The 18,286-nt window shown below is 36.9% G+C and overlaps 1 protein-coding gene across 11 annotated transcripts in view; it reads right to left on the bottom strand.

The window, feature by feature from the left end:
- GRM8 (glutamate metabotropic receptor 8) overlaps window positions 1–18,286 on the bottom strand; it is an 810,901-nt gene that overhangs the window by 255,405 nt on the left and 537,210 nt on the right. For 2 of the 11 annotated variants that reach the window (XR_002733955.1, XM_023223468.1), the window contains exon 7: window positions 6,916–6,987. The exons of 8 other annotated variants lie outside the window; for them this stretch is intronic. Coding sequence is in view for 2 of the 3 variants with exons in the window: in XM_023223468.1 (XP_023079236.1) it covers window positions 6,916–6,987 (72 nt within the window). In the remaining variant the exon portion in view is untranslated. Of the gene's footprint in view, window positions 1–5,222; window positions 7,002–18,286 lie in introns of those variants that run through there. One more of the 11 variants, XM_031936128.1, reaches the window with a different exon arrangement.

The raw sequence follows: 18,286 nt of genomic DNA on the forward strand, positions 1-18,286 counted from the left end.
TTTTAGTAGAGACGGGGTTTCACCGTCTCTACTAAAAATACAAAAAACTAGCCGGGCGAGGTGGCGGGCGCCTATAGTCCCAGCTACTCCGGAGGCTGAGGCAGGAGAATGGCGTGAACCCGGGAGGCGGAGCTTGCAGTGAGCTGAGATCTGGCCACTGCACTCCAGCCCAGGAGACACAGTAAGACTCCGTCTCAAAAAAAAAAAAAAAAAAAAAAAAAAAGAATGGAGAAACAGAATGTGTGTGGTCCTGTCAGTTGTTAAACTACTCTTTTCCTGTATCCCCAATCTTGCTTCATAGATATCCTCTGAATAAAATTTTGTGATTTTTAAGCATCTCAGTTTGTACTAGGATTGCATGGATGGGGTGGCTTTTCCAACAGAGGAAGGATAGTGAGGGGACGGACTGAGATGACTATATTCAAGAAAAACTATTTCTAGGCAGATAGCCAAATCTTGATGCGTCAAAATACTAAATTAGGAATATATTAAAACATTTTTAAAGGGAATTCTGTTATTACTATGAAAATGAGAAAAGAATAATATTCTGTACTGATATCTTCTATCATTTGGAAATACCTACTTCCTTCCAAGAACTATATAATGTACTAGAGACACAGGATTAAAAGATATGGTCCCTGTTCCCAAATAACTCATAGCATGGAGACCAGGCTAACCAGGAAACAGTATCAGCTATGAAATGGAAGTACCAAATGACAGGAAGTAGATGGAATGAATGCCTAGCTGAAACTGTAAACATCAAGAAGAATTCCTGGATAATGTGCCCTATGAATTGAGTTTTAAAGGAAGAGAATTTCAGGCAGAAGAAATAGCATATTAGAAGGTCCAATGCTGTGAGAAATAACCTATTTACCTTCCTGCAAAGGAAGGTAATTTCAGCAAAGGTCTTAATTAGTCAGTGACAAGTGATAAAAATGAAGGACTTAGTAGGTCCAGATGATTAAGGTTTTTATACGGCTTGCTAAGGATTTTGGATTTTATGTGAAGCCAATAAAAAGGTATTGAAAGACTTTAAGTAGTCAAGGATGTATGATCAGATCTGCATTTTAGAAAAATTTCTCTGGCCACAATTATGTAAATAACAGAGAAGGATAGGGGGACACATTAGCACAAAAGAATAGTTAGAGGACAATTCTTGGCAATTCAGGAAAGAAATGAGGAGGGTCTTAAGTAGAGACAGTGTTTCTGAAGAAAGATATTAAAGAGCCATAAGAGGCAATATATGATCATTGATTATAAGGTTGGCGAGACAGGGATAAAGAAAAGGGTGAAGGCAAGCCAGCTTTCTAGCTTTTACAACCAGGTAAAATGTGATGACGTTCACAGAAACAGGGAGTAACTGTGAAAGAAGGCTTGATTGAAGGTAGAAGACAAATAGCTTGAGTTAACTATGAAATGCACAAGTGGATACACAGGGCCAGGACTAGGATGAAGTGAGTGATGCACTCAATTGGATGCAAAATTTAAGAAACAAAAACTCTTTTAAAAAATGTGTTTTATTTTAAGTCTGGGATACATAAGTAGGATGTGCAGGTTTGTTACACAGGTAAATGTGTGCCATGGTGGTTTGCTGCACCTATCAACCCATCGCCTAGGTATTAAGCCCCGCATGTATTAGCTATTGATATTGATGCTCTCTCTTCCCCCGCCCCCCACTCCTGACAGGCCCCATTGTGTGTTGTTCCCCTCCCTGTAACCATCTGTTCTCATCGTTCATCTCCCACTTGCAAGTAAGAACATGCGGTCTTTGACTTTCTGTTCCTGTGTTAGTTTGCTGAGGATAACGATGCAGTGTTAACACATGGAAGCCTCCTCTCTTTAAGGGAGCTATGACTGAGAGAGAGGTAGAAGGTTTAAAGGTTATATTTGTAGACAGTTTACTGAATACGGGCCTTCAAAACTATGGGGGTCTTCCACGTAGGAAGCGAAACCATATGACCCAGCAATCCCTTTTCTGGTTATATACCCAAGAGGAAGTGAAATCAGCACCTTGTAGAAATATCCACACGCCGATGCTCGTTGCAGCACTATTCACAATAGCCAAGATATGAAAGCAACCTAGGTGTCCCTCAAGGGATAAATGGATAAAGAAAATGCATAACATATACACAATAGAATATTGTCCAGCCTTAAAAAAAAAAAAGAAAGAAAAGCCTACAATTTGTGACAAAATGGACAAACCTGGAGGACATTATGCTAAGTGAAATAAGCCAGGCACAGAAAGACAAATACTGTATGTTTTCACTTACGTGTGGAATTAAAAAAAAAAAAAAAAAAAAAAAGTCAAACCCATAGAAAAAGATAGTACAACAGTGGTTATCAGGGACAAGGAGTGGGTGTGGAATGGAGAAATGTATGTCAAGGGGTACAAAGTTGCAGTTACATAAACAACTGAAATAAATAAGTCTCAAGAGCTAATGTACAGCACGAGGACTACAGTTAATAATTTTGTATTATATACTAGAAATTGGCTAAGACAGCAGATTTTAGATGCTGTTACCACCAAAAAATAGAAAGGTTAAAAAGGTAATTATGTGACATGATGGATATGTTAATGTGCTTGACCTTAGTATATTTCACTAAATATATATGTAATATACGTGCATCAAAGCATCATGTCGTATGCCTTAAATATACACTATAAAAGAAGGAAAGTAAAGCACTTTTATTGCCTGAACAACACATTAACACATCTCCCCATTGTGAGTCATTTTTTTTTTCTTTTGAAATGTTTATAGCATTTACTCACATCTTTCTGTATTTCTCCCCATCCCCAAATTTAGGGAAATTAGTATGCAATACTTATCTTCCTGTAATCCCTTCTCTTTGGGGCATTAATCAGCAGTTACTAATCTGAAGATTTAACAAGGAAAGAACAAAGAAGCCTTAAAAACACTATTTGCTGAAAATAGAGAAGGGGTGCTTCAGTGTTGCTCACATCTCTTCAAAAATGCTCTTTCCCAACCTTCAGGTGGAAATTATACTCAAGGCTGCAATGGCTAGAACCCCAAGTTCATGGAAATCTGCGTCTTCAAGGAATTTTTTCCATAAAACAGTTCTTTCATTTCAGAAATAAAATATTTACTAAAAAGGTGAGAAACAATGCAAGCAAATGCAATAAATGTTTGTTGTTCATGGAAGCAAATTATTCCTTTGCACACTCCTATTGTCTGAGTGAAGTTCTGGAGGTTTATACAAATGGAATAGATTGTGGAACTACCCCTGAGAACTACTCTTAAACATGCTGAGTATTCAGGCTGTCAAATTAAAGGAGTTTCTGAGGCTGCCGCTTCTCTGGTCATCTTTAATTAGGCAATACTCTGCTGAAACCCTCACAATTAATCTTAAGAGTTGATTTTCTTCTATAGTAAGTGGAAGGGGAATTATGTAGTGGCTTACTCTTTGTTATAATTTTATTGAGAGGATTGTGGAGGAAGGATCGGAATATAAAAGAATTGTTCTGTTTTCTACCATTTACAGAAAACTAGATGAATCACAAAATTGAAGAAAAATGGTGCTTACCTTTTAAATATGTATTTTATAAATATTTAACTTACATTAAAATTACTTTCCACATGTACTCATATTACAAAATGCTCTAGGCATATCAGTGCATATGCTACTCAATAAATGCTACTGTGTCTTTCTACCACAGAGATTTATTTAGGAGGGAGATTGTCATGTTATTTCCTATACCTGGAAGGACTCACACTTCTGTGTCTGTTAATATTTTATCCATATGATACAATCTAGACCGTGAAACCTTTCCTAATGAAGTCACTTTTTCATTAATTTAACAACTGTCATAAATGAATTGACTGTCATAAATGAATGAATGAAACAATGAAACAATGAATGACTCAATGTGGGCTGGTTCTATGCATTGCATACCTTCGTAACCCCAATAGAGCTTGTTGGGATGCCTGGAATATTAACAAGCCAAACAAATACTTACTTATTTGTTAATTATGTAGGCATTGCATAAATTGAAATACATTTATATTTATCTCAAGAAATTCTCTCTAAATTATATTAGCTTCTGAGGAGAAAGTGTCTTTCTAGCAACCTGGGTTTTAGAACCATTGTAGGCCCTTTCTCTGTAAAGGTAAATACACTTTCTTTGGAATGTGGTAAAAGAGGCTGTTAGATAATTTCTGAATGTCTGGTTTTATAATAAGGAGGGTCACTGTCCTCAAAGTTTAGCAATCACTGGACCCTGAGGGACTTTTGTCTAATCTTAACCCTGCACCTGACTGCCAGGCAGAGCTAATCACTTAACCTCCCATTGAATTAATGGGTTCATCTGTAAAACACGATTGCCATCAAAGGGCATGAAAGGAAAAGGCTAATGATAGATGGAATGAGGTTAGATTTAAAGATTCAACAAAGTCATCAAAATTCACAGCAAAGCCATTTTCCATTATTTCCCTCAATTGTAACTGTACTGCTTTTATAAGAAGTGAATTCGATAAAAATAAGCTTATAAGAGTTCTGTTGTGCTACTGTGTATCTGCTGGACTGATGAGGTATGTAAGAAAATTCCCTTGCTTTCAAAAATGTAAAATTTAAAGCACATTGAAAATTCATGATATTTCATGAGATCCCTAAGGATTTGAGACTCTGACAGACAAAAAATTCCCCTGTGATTTTGATAAGACTGCTAAATAAAAAAGCAGTTCATACATTTATTTTTATCACCTTCTTCCTCTTCTATTTCCTCTTTCATTTTTCTATTACATTTTGATTTTGACTTTTATGTTTCTGCTTCTTTACTTTTCTCCAACCCTGGAGCAATGGGAAGTATTTTTGCAGGCTCCAAGGTACCACTTTCAGTGTCTGATGAAGTTCTCCCTTTGGTGTGTGTCAAACAATCATTTCCAGGCTCCAGATAAAGAGACAGAGTGCCCCAGAAATGCCCTAAGCCCACTACAATCATGCTTGCCTAAGCTGGCTGCATCTCTCCAGTTGCAATGCACATTTTTTGGGACAATAATAAATATTGGCTCAAAAGAGAATGATGGAAAGTGCATTTTTAGGAGATATGAGATATAGGTCTATTGATGGATAAACTGATTTTTTTCCAGTCACTGTAACATCTTTTCAGAGTAAGTAAGCATAACTGCACAGAGAGATGGAGGATGTTAACTGATATTGGGATTACAATTAGATAGAAGAAAACCAGAACCAATGCACACACACTGTTCAGATAGTTCATAAGGTTATTTTAATCACTGATTCAACTTTACAGAATGAAGTTGCTCTATTTAATTTCACATCAGTAACTGCAGGTTGTATTACATCTAAGATTGGTATAGAACAACAGCAATTTCACAATATCTAGACAATGAATGAATATTAAAAATCTATTTCATTAAAAAGCTCTTTCAGATACTGGTGTCTGAAAGAAACCATGTTGGACCTAAAATATATCAAGAAATCAAGAACTCAATATAATGAAAATAAGGCTGAAGACTGCAACAGATTTGAATACAGCATGCCTCCATATTCTAGTTATTAATGGTTTTTGAGAAAACCTGTTTCAGAGAAAAGGGCAAGTAATCTTTTTTATATCTCACTTTAAAATATCTCATTTTAAAATATTTCCTAGAACTTTCTCATTCCTTAGCTCATTGATTCTCAAAACAATGATTCTCATTCGTTAGATCACTTGATTCTCATATTCTCACAACCCTAAAATAAATGTTATAATCTATATTTTAAAGTTTAATAATTTGAAAGAAATAAATTACCTAATTTGATGAGGGTGATAAAAGGCCCTCTCAAACTCCAGTCCCAAATTAGTTCACCCTGAGCAAGTCCATTCTCACATCAACCTGTTACATCATTTAAAAAACTAAAAAATGTCCATTACATATATTGTTAAGTTACATTCAGTCAAACAAGCAGTTACCTTAGCACTCAGATGTGTAAAAGCCAGTGCAATAAAATTTCAATTTTTAACAAGTCATCTGAAACAACAGAGGATATAATTTTGTCTTGTTCCCAAGATATTTTGTGTTTATGTTCCTAAATCCTAAATTCCTAAAATTGCATCCTGATAAAGAACAGTAAATTTGTTTCTCTACTATATTTACCATATTGCCTCATTACTTGATCCCTCCTTCCTTTCCTCCCTCTCCCCTTCTCTTCCATTCCTTCTTTTCTTCCTTCCTTCTTTTAATAAATGTATATATATATATAACCAATAATTACCAAGCACTTACAGTACACTGGGCAGAGTGCTAGTCTCTTCACTGAAAACATTTCAAAGTATAATAAGAGAAACAGGAAGCAATGAAATGAGTCAGCTAGTTTTGGAATCAGGTTAGTCACAGTTGATCTCAGCTGCAGGCCCGGAAGGTTGGGGGTGGGCTGCCTTGTGTTGCAAACACATGCATCACATCACATAGACATCCTGCACGCCAGAGCACAGTAGCCTGTCAATTCCCACTGCTGAATCATTTACAGCTTTTACCGTAGTTAATGCCAATGATTATATATGTTAAAGGTACTTATTAATCCTTGTACCAAATATAGAAGGGGCCTCAGACGCTTCTTATCTCACAGTTCTTAAATCTAACCGTGCACCCTACTCACTGGTAGTTTTATAAGGAATGGATTCTTGAGCTCCCCTAAAGAAATCAGTAGCTCCAACAGAGATGTTTTTAAAAATCTGTTTCTAGTAAACTCTCCCAGTGATTGCTGAGTAACCTACTTAAAATGACATTGGAAAACCATACACTAGAACCCTGCTTTTGATTTTTATTGTTACAAGATCTAGAATCAAGTTCAAATAGTCTAGATAGTAAAATATTGTGAGAATTTTTTTTAGTTTTAGAAATCCCACAGGAAGTATGAAACTGTTGTCATAGTCCATGTAACTAAAATTCTTACCCAACGACTGAAAAAATGAAGGAGTAAAAAGAGTTGGCCAGGGTAGAGACGTCTGGATCCCTCTGAGGCAACCTAAGAAGATGAGTCTGTCAGAGAATAGAGATTGTAATAAGTTGATGACTGTATGCCTGCTTTGCTTTAGACAGTCCCATTTCATGCCTTCTGTCTTAGTACAATTACTAATCATGCTACCCATTTCTTTCTCCAAAGTGTCCCTATTTGAGCAACAAGTTATATGGTCACCCCAAGTAAAAGGGAATCTTGTCAGACACCAATGAGTGTCCTTTAGTGAATATAGAAATAATAAGTAGGCTCTATTTATTCATTCATTCAACTCAATTCAGCAACACATTTGTGCTAGCATTTGCACATGCCAAGTCCTGCATAAGTAAGGAAAGCCCCCTGCCTTGTGGAGCTTACAGTCCAGCACTGGAAGACTCAGACAGCATACAAATGAAAAACCAATTAAAAAGGACAGAGATTATAATAACTGCTATTATGGGAATAAAGAGGATGATACAGTAGGATTTCATGGGATGGACAGGTGGAATGAGGGGAGGCCTTCTGGCAGACCATCATCTGTTTCAACCTCATTTTGCATACCTTCTTGTGCTCCAGAAACTGGAAAGCTGAAAGCTATGTTTCATATCCTCCTCCGCAGCTAGGGATCTGGATTTAGACACAGACAAACAGATACACTCATGAGAAGCACTGATTCAGAACTAAGCTGTAGAAGGATGACACAGTGGCAGAAAAGGTGTCTACTTCACTGGCACAGAAGTCCAGCCTCCTTATTGTCAGACAGCACATAAGATGTGTTCCTGAAGGTAATAGTTCTGACCCCACTTCCTGATCCCCTGCTCATGGTTACAGTAGTACAACCCTGAAGCCAGCAGGTGGGACAGGAGCCTCCTAACTCCCCAGCTTCCCAATGAGGCAGATGTAGAGGGCCAGCTCTGCGATGGTGTCCTTGGAGTCTGGAATAGCTCCACATCAGAAGCTATTCCAAAGACCTTCTAAAAAATTGTAAGCACTGACTTATCATGTTAAGTGCCCTTCTGATTAAAGTGGACTGGTTTCTGTTATCTGTCACAGAATGCCAAGTGATAAAGACCTGAAGAATGAAAAGGAGTCATGCGGCAAACAAGGGGAAGAGAATTCCAGACCGAGGAAATAGCAAGAATACAAGGTCGAGGCTGGTAAAAGACTTGGCATGTTCAAGCCACAAGAAGAAAGTTACTGTTGCTGGAGGAATGAAGAGGTGGGAATGAGGAAAATGAGACACTGCGGGAGTCTGATCAGGGCAATGTCAGTGAGAGACAAGTTCGATTTTTTCCTAGTATATTGGGAATTCATTGAGGAGTTTCAATCAGGCATAATCTAGTTTTAAGAATATTAGACTAGATGCCTTGCAGAAAAGGAATTAAAGCAAGAAGATTAGTATAGGACTATGTCAGTAGTACTAGCAGGGATGAGGAAAAGGAGGAATTAAATCCTTGGCTTTCAACCAGATCAAGGTAGATGTGCTGTAATTCACTAAAACAGAGATACATAGAATAGAATAAACGTATGTTTGAAGCATCAAGAGTTTGTTTTCATTTTTGGGTATGGGGTTGCACAAGTCAAAGTTGAGATGCAAACCACACAAAAGACTGCCAAGGAGAGTTTCATAAATAAGAATCTGCAAAGGAACAGTCAGTTTTCCATGGAATTCCTCATCTAAACCAGGTCCCAGGTCAAGACATTTTAACACAATAGTCAGAAACAAAACCTCAGAGCACAGTACCTCCAACCACCTTTTTCATTTTTTATACAAGGTCTCGTTTTTGTCACTCAGGCTGAAGTGCAGTGGTATGATCACAGCTCCTCAAACTTCTGGCCTGAGTGACCCTCCTGCCTCAACCTTTCAAGTGTCTAGGACTACAGGTGTGCTCTGCCTTACCCGGCTATTTTTTAAAAATTTTTTTCTTGAGACAATCTTGCTATGTTGCCCAGTCTAGTCTCAAACTGCTGGGCTCAAGCAATCCTCTGGCCTTGACCCCCCAGCGTGTTGAGATTATAGGCTTGAGCCACCACACCTGGCCACCAAAGCACCTCTTTCTTATGTTGGCTTTTACCAAAGGCTATCAGCAGTCCACTCTATTAACCATATGACCACAGACCCTGCCCTTATCTGCAAATTCATGAACACTTCCTCAGGCCCAGGAAGAACTGAACTTCTTCTGTCTACCTATACTAGCAGAAAATGACTAAGTCAGGCTGCCAGGACATTTACAACCCTCTTATTATATGTTTCCTATATTCTTGCAACCCTGATCAGTTCCCCTGAGAATAGGAGTTGAAGTCTGCTCTTACTTTGCTACAATTACCATCTGGACAGCTGACTTGCTATTCTTACAAATATAATCCTAGCATTGCAGGATACCATGGGCCACCATGCCAATCTCCTTGCTGCACAAACTTGCTAAGCCCATTACATATGTAAGTTTTATTATCATAATCACCAATACCACTGTGGCTGAGGTTGATTTTATGATTGCCATACATTGAAGAGAAGCTATGTAAGTCACTAAACATACATTTTATCTCCACTTAAATATATTTGTTTACCTGAAATCATTACAGACAGAATATACACAGATCTATGTGTGGACAAGCCTATCTGTGTATGTGTGTGTGTGTACATACATATATTTGTGCACAGGTCTAAACAAATAAATAAATATATATATATATGAAACTAATATGTAATTAGTTAAATGTTAGTTCAATATATATGTATATGTTAACATGTATGTATATTAAACTAAAAGATTATCATGAATGTGTTATTTGAACTCATAGTCATTAAGAGACGTAAAACTTTTACAATTGTTCACTGTTGGAAAACATTGGAGAGTCTCAAAATATTTAAACATCTAATCTTTAAGTTGAAATGATTCACACTAAAGGAAAATAAAAATATCTGAGCATATTTATTCAGGAGCAGCAGTAAATTAAGAAACCAAGAGATTTTTAAATGAATTTTCACTATGTTAATTTCAAGCTATTTATTATTTTATGGGCTGTCTGGTTTGTTAAAGCCTAATTAATGTAAGTAAAGAAGACTCAAGTAATCATTGAATATATCACTATGAAATGAATTTTAGATAAAAGTGCCATTACTTTAAGAGAGGAAAGAACACATAATTGCCATGGCTGATATTAATTTTAATGTCATGGAAAATTTATTTAATAGGAAGACTATGCTTGCAAGTAACATCTGAATTTTTCTCTTTGTTTCAATATCCATGTGAACCTGAGAGAAATTGCCTAGTAGATTTTAAAAATCTATAGTATAGGTGTTTTAATCAGGGGTCTCCAGAGAAACAGAACCAATAAGCCAATTCCTTATAATAAATATATTTGGATATAAGAAATGGCTCACATTATTATAGTGACTGACAAATCCCAAGGTCTACAAGGTGAGTTGGCCAGCTAGAGACTCAGGAGTGCTAATGGTCTAGTTCCTGTCCAAAGGTCAGTAAGTCTGAATTCCAGGAAGAGCTGATTTTTCAGTTCAAATCATAAGGCAGAGAAAAGCCAATGAAGTCAGTAAGGTTGGGAGAAAGCTTTCCTTGGAGAAGGTCAGCCATTTTGTCCTATTCAGGCTGTCAACCACATGAATGAGGCCCATAACATTAGGAAGAGCAATCTACCTTACTTAGTCTACCAATTTAAAGGTAAATCTCATCCTAAAACACCCTCATAGAAATGCTGAGAATGATGTTTAACCTGGGCACCTTGTGGTCCGGTCATGTTAACACATAAAATGATCACTACGATAGGTCAACTCTTGGAATGCAGAATGTTTTGCCTTTACTAATACTTCACACTAAAGGAAAAAGTGAACATGAGTAGTTACAGCCACAGATAATATAAGATACTGTAAGTTTGGTTTTAAAAAGCATTATGTGTATTCTTCACATGTTATTTCCAATGGTCTCCATTATTCAATATTCTTAATACACATCTGGTATCTGCCATGTCTACTGCAAAGGTAGACAAAATTCTCACTGGGGTCCTAGTCCTTTTTACCTCATGCCTACCTGACCACCTTATAGCTGCGCTCTCTTCAAGACAATCTACTTTTAGATATGTCCCACATAAATATTCCTGGCTGGGCATGGCAGCTCATGCCTGTAATCCTAGCAATTTGAGATGGAAAGGTGGGGGATTGCTTGAGTCCAGGAGTTCGAGACTAGACTGGGCAAATGGCAAAATCCTATCTCTCTTTTTTTTTTAATGTCTAATGAAAAAAGAAATACTAAAACACTGCTATTATTTCAATGCTCGCCTGCTCAGCAACCTACCATAGCTCACCAGAGAAGCAAAGGTAGATTAACTTTCAGCTCCACAAAAAGGTTGTAGCTATTATTGTGTAGATTATTTTTTTCTTGTTGTTGTTGTTGTTTTAATATGGCTAATGTTTCTACACTGACTTTCAGAATTTCAGAGAGGGGTCCAAGTTGTAAGCCAGCTGGAAACAAGATAACTGCTATAACGGCATGATGGTGTTCATTAAGCAAATTGTATCTTGCCATAAGGTATGTATGTGGGGAAGGGGTGTATAGTATTAAACAATGCTTCATTTAAATAGACTTTCTTTTCTTCATCAAAGATTTGTTTACTTCTCCTCTACTCTAGGTCTATGATAGACTCTAGAGTTTCAACACATTAAAGGCATAGCACCCTGATGGAACTAAATACAGAATCCAGAAATAAACCCATGCATATATGGTCAACTGATATTCAACAATAAGGAAAGAAAGTCTCTTTTATAAATTATGTTTGAAAAACTGAGCATCTGCATGAGAAAGAATGGCATTTGCCCCTTATCTTACACCATACACAAAAATTAACTCAAAATGGATTAAAGATCTAAATGTAAGACTTGAAACCATTAAAAGCCTAGGAAAAAAACATGGAGAAAATCTCCTTGACACTGGTCTTGACAATGTTTTTTGGCTAGAACACCAAGAGCACAGGCAATAAAAGCAAACAATACCAAGTGGAACTACATCAAACTAAAAAGCTTCTGCACAGCAAAGGAAAGAGTCAGCAAAATGAAAAGGCAACACGTAATGAGAGAAAGTATTTGCAAACCATATATCTGATAAGGGGCTAATATTCAAATTATATGAGAAATTCATACAACTAAATAGTAAGAAAACAAAGAATCCAATTTAAAAAATGGACAAAAGACCTGACTAGGCATTTCCAAAAGAAGATATACAGATGTTCAATAGGTATATGAAAAAAATGCTCAACATCACTAATCCTCAGAGAAATACAAATTAAAATCAGAATGAGGTACCACTACACACCTTTTAGAATAGCTATTATCAAAAAAAATGAAAGATAAATGCGGTCAGAAACGTGGAAAAAGGAAACTTTTGTACATAGTTTGTGGGAATGTAAATTAGTATAACCATTACAGAAAACAGCAGGGAGGTTTCTCAAAAAATTAAAAATAGAACTACCATGTGATCCAACAAATCACTACTAGGTGTATTTCCAAAGGAATGAAATCAGTACATTAAATAGATATCTGCACTGTCATGTTCATTGCAGCATTATTCACAATAGCCAAGATATGGGATCAGCCTAAGTGTCTGTCTATGGATGAATGGATAAAGAAAATGTGATTATATATATAATATCTATATATCATATATAGATATATATCACATAGAGATCATATATATCTATATATAGATATATTATGGATATAGATATATATATCATATAGAGAGAGATCCATATATCTATGTGGAGGCTGAATAGTACATACAGTAGAGTACTATTCAGACTTAAAACATAAGGAAATTCTGTCATTTGCAATAACATGGACAAACATGGAGGACATTAAGTGAAGTAAGGCAGGCACAAAAAAAGTACCTCATAAACTCAGTCATATGTGGAATCTACAAGAGTTGAACTCATGGAGGTAGAGAGTACAATAGTGGTTACTTGGGGCTGGAATAGTTGGGAAATGAAGGATGTGGGGAGCAGTTGGGGAGATGTTGGTGAAGGGATTCAAAATTTCAGATAGGAAGAAAAAATTGTATGATGTTTATTGTAAAACATGGTGATATTGTTAACACAATGTATTATACCCTTGAAAACGCCATAAAAAGTAGAATTTGTGTTCTCACTGCAAAATATGTGAACTAATGCATATGTTAATTAGCTCAATTTAACTATTCCATGATGCATGTATATTACAAAAAATATGTTATACAAAATAAATATATATATAATTTTTTGTCAAAAAGTTTTGAAAAAACAAGGAAAGGATCTGAATAGACATATTTCCAAAGAAAATAGACAAACGTCTAACAGGCACATGAAAAGATGTTCATTACTAGTCATTAGAGAAATGCAAATTAAAACTGCAATGATATATCACCTCACACCTATTAAGATAGCTGCTATGAAAAAGACAAGAAGCTGGGTGCAGTAGCTCATGCCTGTAATCCCAGCTATGCAGAAGGCTAAAGTGGCAGAACTGTGTCAGGCCGGGAGTTTGAGACCAGCCTAGGCAATATAGCAAGACCTCATCTCTGTTTAAAAAAAAAAAAAAGAAGAGGAAGAAGAGGAGGAAGGAAGAAGAAGAAGGAGGAGGAGGAGGAGGAGGAGGAGGAGAAGGAGGAGGAGGAGGAGGAGGAGGGAAGAAAGAAGAAGGAAGAAGGAGGAGGAGGAGGAGGAGGAGGAATAAGAGGAAGAAGAGGAAGAGGAAGAAGAGGAGGAGGAGAAAGGAGGAGGAGGAAGAGAAATAATAGAAGAGATAAGTGTTGGAAAGGGTGTGGAGAAAATGAACCCTTGTACACTGTTGGTGGGAATGTACTGGAACAGCTATTACAGAAAACAGTACAGAGTTTCCTTTAAAACATTAAAAACAGAGCTACCATATGAACCAGCAATCCCACTTTGGGTATATATGTAAAAAATAAAATCGATGTTTTGGAGAGATATCTATTCCTCCTTTTCCATTGTAGCATTATTCACAATAGGGAAGCTATGGAAACAACCTAAGTGTCCATGGACAGAAAAATGAATAAAGAAATTGAGGTACATATATACAAGGGTATATTATTCAAACATTAAAAAAGGAAACTTGTCATTTGCAACAACGTGGATGAACTCAGAGGACATTATGCTATGTAAAATAAGTCAGGCAAAGAAAGACAAATTACCATTATGTTCTCACTTATACAGGTATACCTTGTAAACCTTGCAGGTCCAGTTCCAAATCACCACAATACACTGAATATCACAATACAGTGAGTCACACAAATATTCTGGTTTCCCACATAAAAGTCAGTTTTATACTCTGTTATAGTCTACTAAGTGTACAGCAGCATTATGTCTAAGAAAGTATATAATTTATTTTAAAAATATTTTATTGCTTAAAACGCTAATTATCATCTGAGCCTTCAGTAAGTCATAATCTTTTGACTGGTGGAGGGTCTTGCCTCAATGTTGATGGCTGCTGACTGATCAGAGTGGCAAAATGCTGAAGGTTGGAATTGCTGTGGCAATTTCATAAACAAGACAACAATAAAGTACCACATTGATTGACATATCCTTTTATGAAAGTTTTCTCTGTAGCATGTTATGCTGTTTAATAGCATTTTGCCCAGAGTAGAACTTCTTTCAAAATTGGAGTCATTCCTTTCAAGCCCTGCTGCTGCCTTATCAACTAAGTTTATATAATATTCTAGATCCTTTGTTGTCATTTCAATAATGTTCACAGCACCTTCAGCAAGAGAAGATTCTATCTCAAGAAACCACTTTCTTTGATCATCCATAAGAAGGTACTTTTCTTCCATTCAAATCTGATTATGAATTACAGCAATTCAGTCTCATTCTCGGGCTCTACTTTCTAATTCTAGATCTCTTGCTATTTTTACCACATTTACAGTTACTTTCTCCGCTGAAGTCTCGAACCCTTTAAATTCATCCATGAGGGTTAGAATCAATTTCTGCTGTTCATGTTTATATTTTGGCCTCCTTCTATTAATCGTGAATGTTCTTAATGGCATCTAGAAGGGTGAATTTTTTTCAGAAAGTTTTCAATTTCCTTTACCTGGATCCATAAGAATAATTACAATCTATGGCAGCTATAGCCTTCTAAAATACATTTCTTGGCTGGGTGCATGGCTCACACCTCTAATCCCAGCGCTTTGGGAGACCGAGGCAGGTGGATCACTTGAAGCCAGAAGTTCGAGACAGACCTGGCCAACACAGTGAAACCGTCTCTACTAAAAATAGAAAAAAATTACCTGGGCATCGTGGTGCATACCTGTTATCCCAGCTACTCAGGAGGCTGAGGCATGAGACTTGCTTGAACCCAGGAGGCAGAGGTTTTGGTGAGCCCAGATTATGCCACTGCACTCCAGCCTGGATATCACAGTGAGACTCTGTCTCAAAATCATAAAGTAAAATAAAATAAAATATATTTCTTAAATAGTAAGACTTGAAAGTCAAAATACTGCTTGACCCATGGGCTGAAGAACAGATGTTATGTTAGCAGGCATGAAAACAACATTAAACTCCTCGTATATCTTCATCAGATCTTCTGTGTGACCAGTTATATTTTCAATGACCATTAATGTTTTGAAAACAATCTTCTTTTCTGAGCAGTAGGTCTCAATACTGCGCTGAAAATATTCAGTAAACCATGCTATAAACAAATATGATATCAACCAGGCATTGTTTGCACTGACAGACTAGATTTAGCATAATTCTTAAGAGCCCTAGGCTTTTCAGAATAGTCGATGAGCATTGGCTTCAATTTAAAGTCACCAGCTGCATTAGCCCCCAATAAGAGAGTCAGACTGTCTTTTGAAGCTTTGAAGCCAGACATTGACTTCTTTCTGGCTATGAATTTCTAGAGACATCCTCTTCCAATAGAAGGCTGAATAACCTACATTGAAAATCTGTTACTTAGCATGGCCACCTTCATCAATGATCTTAGATCTTTGGGATAACTTGCTGAAGCATCTATACCAGCATTTGCTGCTCACCTTGCACTTTTATGTTATGGAGATTGACTTTTCTCTTAAACTCATGAACTAACCTCTGCAGCTTCCTCTCCACTATCAGCCTTCATAGAATGGAAGAGAGTAGGGCTTGGCTCTGATTAGGCTTTGGGGTAAAGGAATGTTGTGACTAGTTTGATCTTCTATATGGACAAATCAAAACTTTATAAGCAATAAGACTGTTTCATTTTCTCATCATTTGTGTGTTCACTGGAGTAGCACTTTAAATTTCCTTTAAGAACTTTTCCTTTGCTTTCACAAGTTGGCTAGGTGGCACAAGAGGCTGAGCTTTCGCCCTGTCTCAGCTTTCAACATGGCTTCCTTACTAAGCTTTTGACTTAAAGTGATTCTTCTTTTCAACTGAACACTTAGAGGTCATTTTAGGGTCATTAATTAACCTTATTTCAATATTGTGATGGCTTATGGAATAGGGAGGCCCAAAGAGAGAAAGAGAGATGGGAGAACAGCAGGTTGGTGGAGAAGTCAGAACACACACAACATGTATTAAGTTTCCCATCTTATATAGATCAGGTTTATGATGCTCCAAAACAATTATAATAATAATGTCAAAGATCACTGATCACAGGTCACCATAAGAGATGTAATAATAAAAACTTTTGAAATATTGTGAGAATTACCAAAATGTGAAACAGAGAAACAAAGTAAACACATGATGTTGGAAAAATAGCACCCACTGACTTGTTTGACACAGAGTTCTCACAAACCTGCAATTTGTAAGAAACACAGTACCTGTGAGGCACAATAAAACATGGTACACCAAAAGTAATTGCAACAAAAGCCAAAACTGACAAATGGGGTCCAATTAAACTAAAGAGCTTCTGCTCAGCAAAGGAAACTATCATCAGAGCGAACAGGCAACCTACAGAATGGCAGAAAATTTTTGCAATCTATCCATCTGACAAAGGTCTGTTATACAGAATCTACAAGGAATTTAAACAAATTTACAAGAAAAAAAAATCATCAAAAAGTGGGCAAAGGATATGAATAGACAATTCTCAAAAGAAGACATTTATGCGGCCAACAAACATATGAAAAAAAGCTCATCATCACTGATCGATAGAGAAATGAAAATCAAAACCACAACAAGATACCATCTCACGCCAGTTAGAACAGTGATCATTAAAAAGTCAGGAAACAACAGATACTGGTGAGGATATGGAAAAATAGGAATGCTTTTCCACTGTTTTGGTGGGAGTGTAAATTAGTTCAACCATTGTGGAAGGCAGTGTGGTGGTTCCTCAAGGATCTAGAACCAGAAATACCATTTGACCCAGTAATCCCACCACTGAGTGTATACCCAAAGGATTATAAGTCATTCTACTATAAAGACACATGCACATGCATGTTTATTACAGCACTATTCACAATAGCAAAGACTTGGAACCAACCCAAATGCCTATCAATGATACACTGGATAAAGAAAATGTGGCACATATACACCATGGAATACTATGCAGCCATAAAAAAGAATGAGTTCATATCATTTGCAGGGACATGGATGAAGCTGGGAACAATCATTCTCAGCAAACTAATACAGGGACAGAAAACCAAACACCGCATGTTTTCACTCATAGGTGGGAGTTGTACAATGAGAACACATGGACATAGGGAGGGGAACATCACACACCGGGCCTGTTGGCAGATAGGGAACAAGGGGAGGGACAGCATTAGGACAAATACCTAATGCATGCGGGGTTTAAAACCTAGCTGATGGGTTGATGGGTGCAGCAAACCACCATGGCATGTGTATACTTATGTAACAAACATGCACATTCTGCACATGTATCCCAGAACTTAAAGTCAAAAAAAAAAAAAAAAAGGTATGCCCGTATGTGAGACCTAAAAATGCTGAGCTCATAGAAGCAGATAATAGCGTGGCATTTTTCAAAGGCTACTGGGTGGGGAAAATGAGTAGGTGTTAGTCAAATGGTATACACTTTCAGTTATAATGAATACATTTTATGATCTAGGGTACAGCATGGGTGGGGATGGATGTGTTAGTTTAATTGTGGTAACCACTACACACTGTAGAAGTATATCTAATCATCACATTGTACACCTTGAATATATTCAATCTTTGTTAATTAAACATTTTTAAATTAAATAAATAAATGCACAGCCCCTGACATGAAGCTCAGAAACAAGCAGAAGGTAATTCAATAATGATAGTAATGGCCAAACACGGTGGCTCACACCTGTAATCCCAGACCTGTAATTTTGGGAGGTCGAGGCGGGAGGATCACTTGAGGTAAGGAGTCCAAGTA

Source organism: Piliocolobus tephrosceles, chromosome 8, assembly GCF_002776525.5.
Source record: "Piliocolobus tephrosceles isolate RC106 chromosome 8, ASM277652v3, whole genome shotgun sequence".
NCBI lineage: Eukaryota > Metazoa > Chordata > Mammalia > Primates > Cercopithecidae > Piliocolobus > Piliocolobus tephrosceles.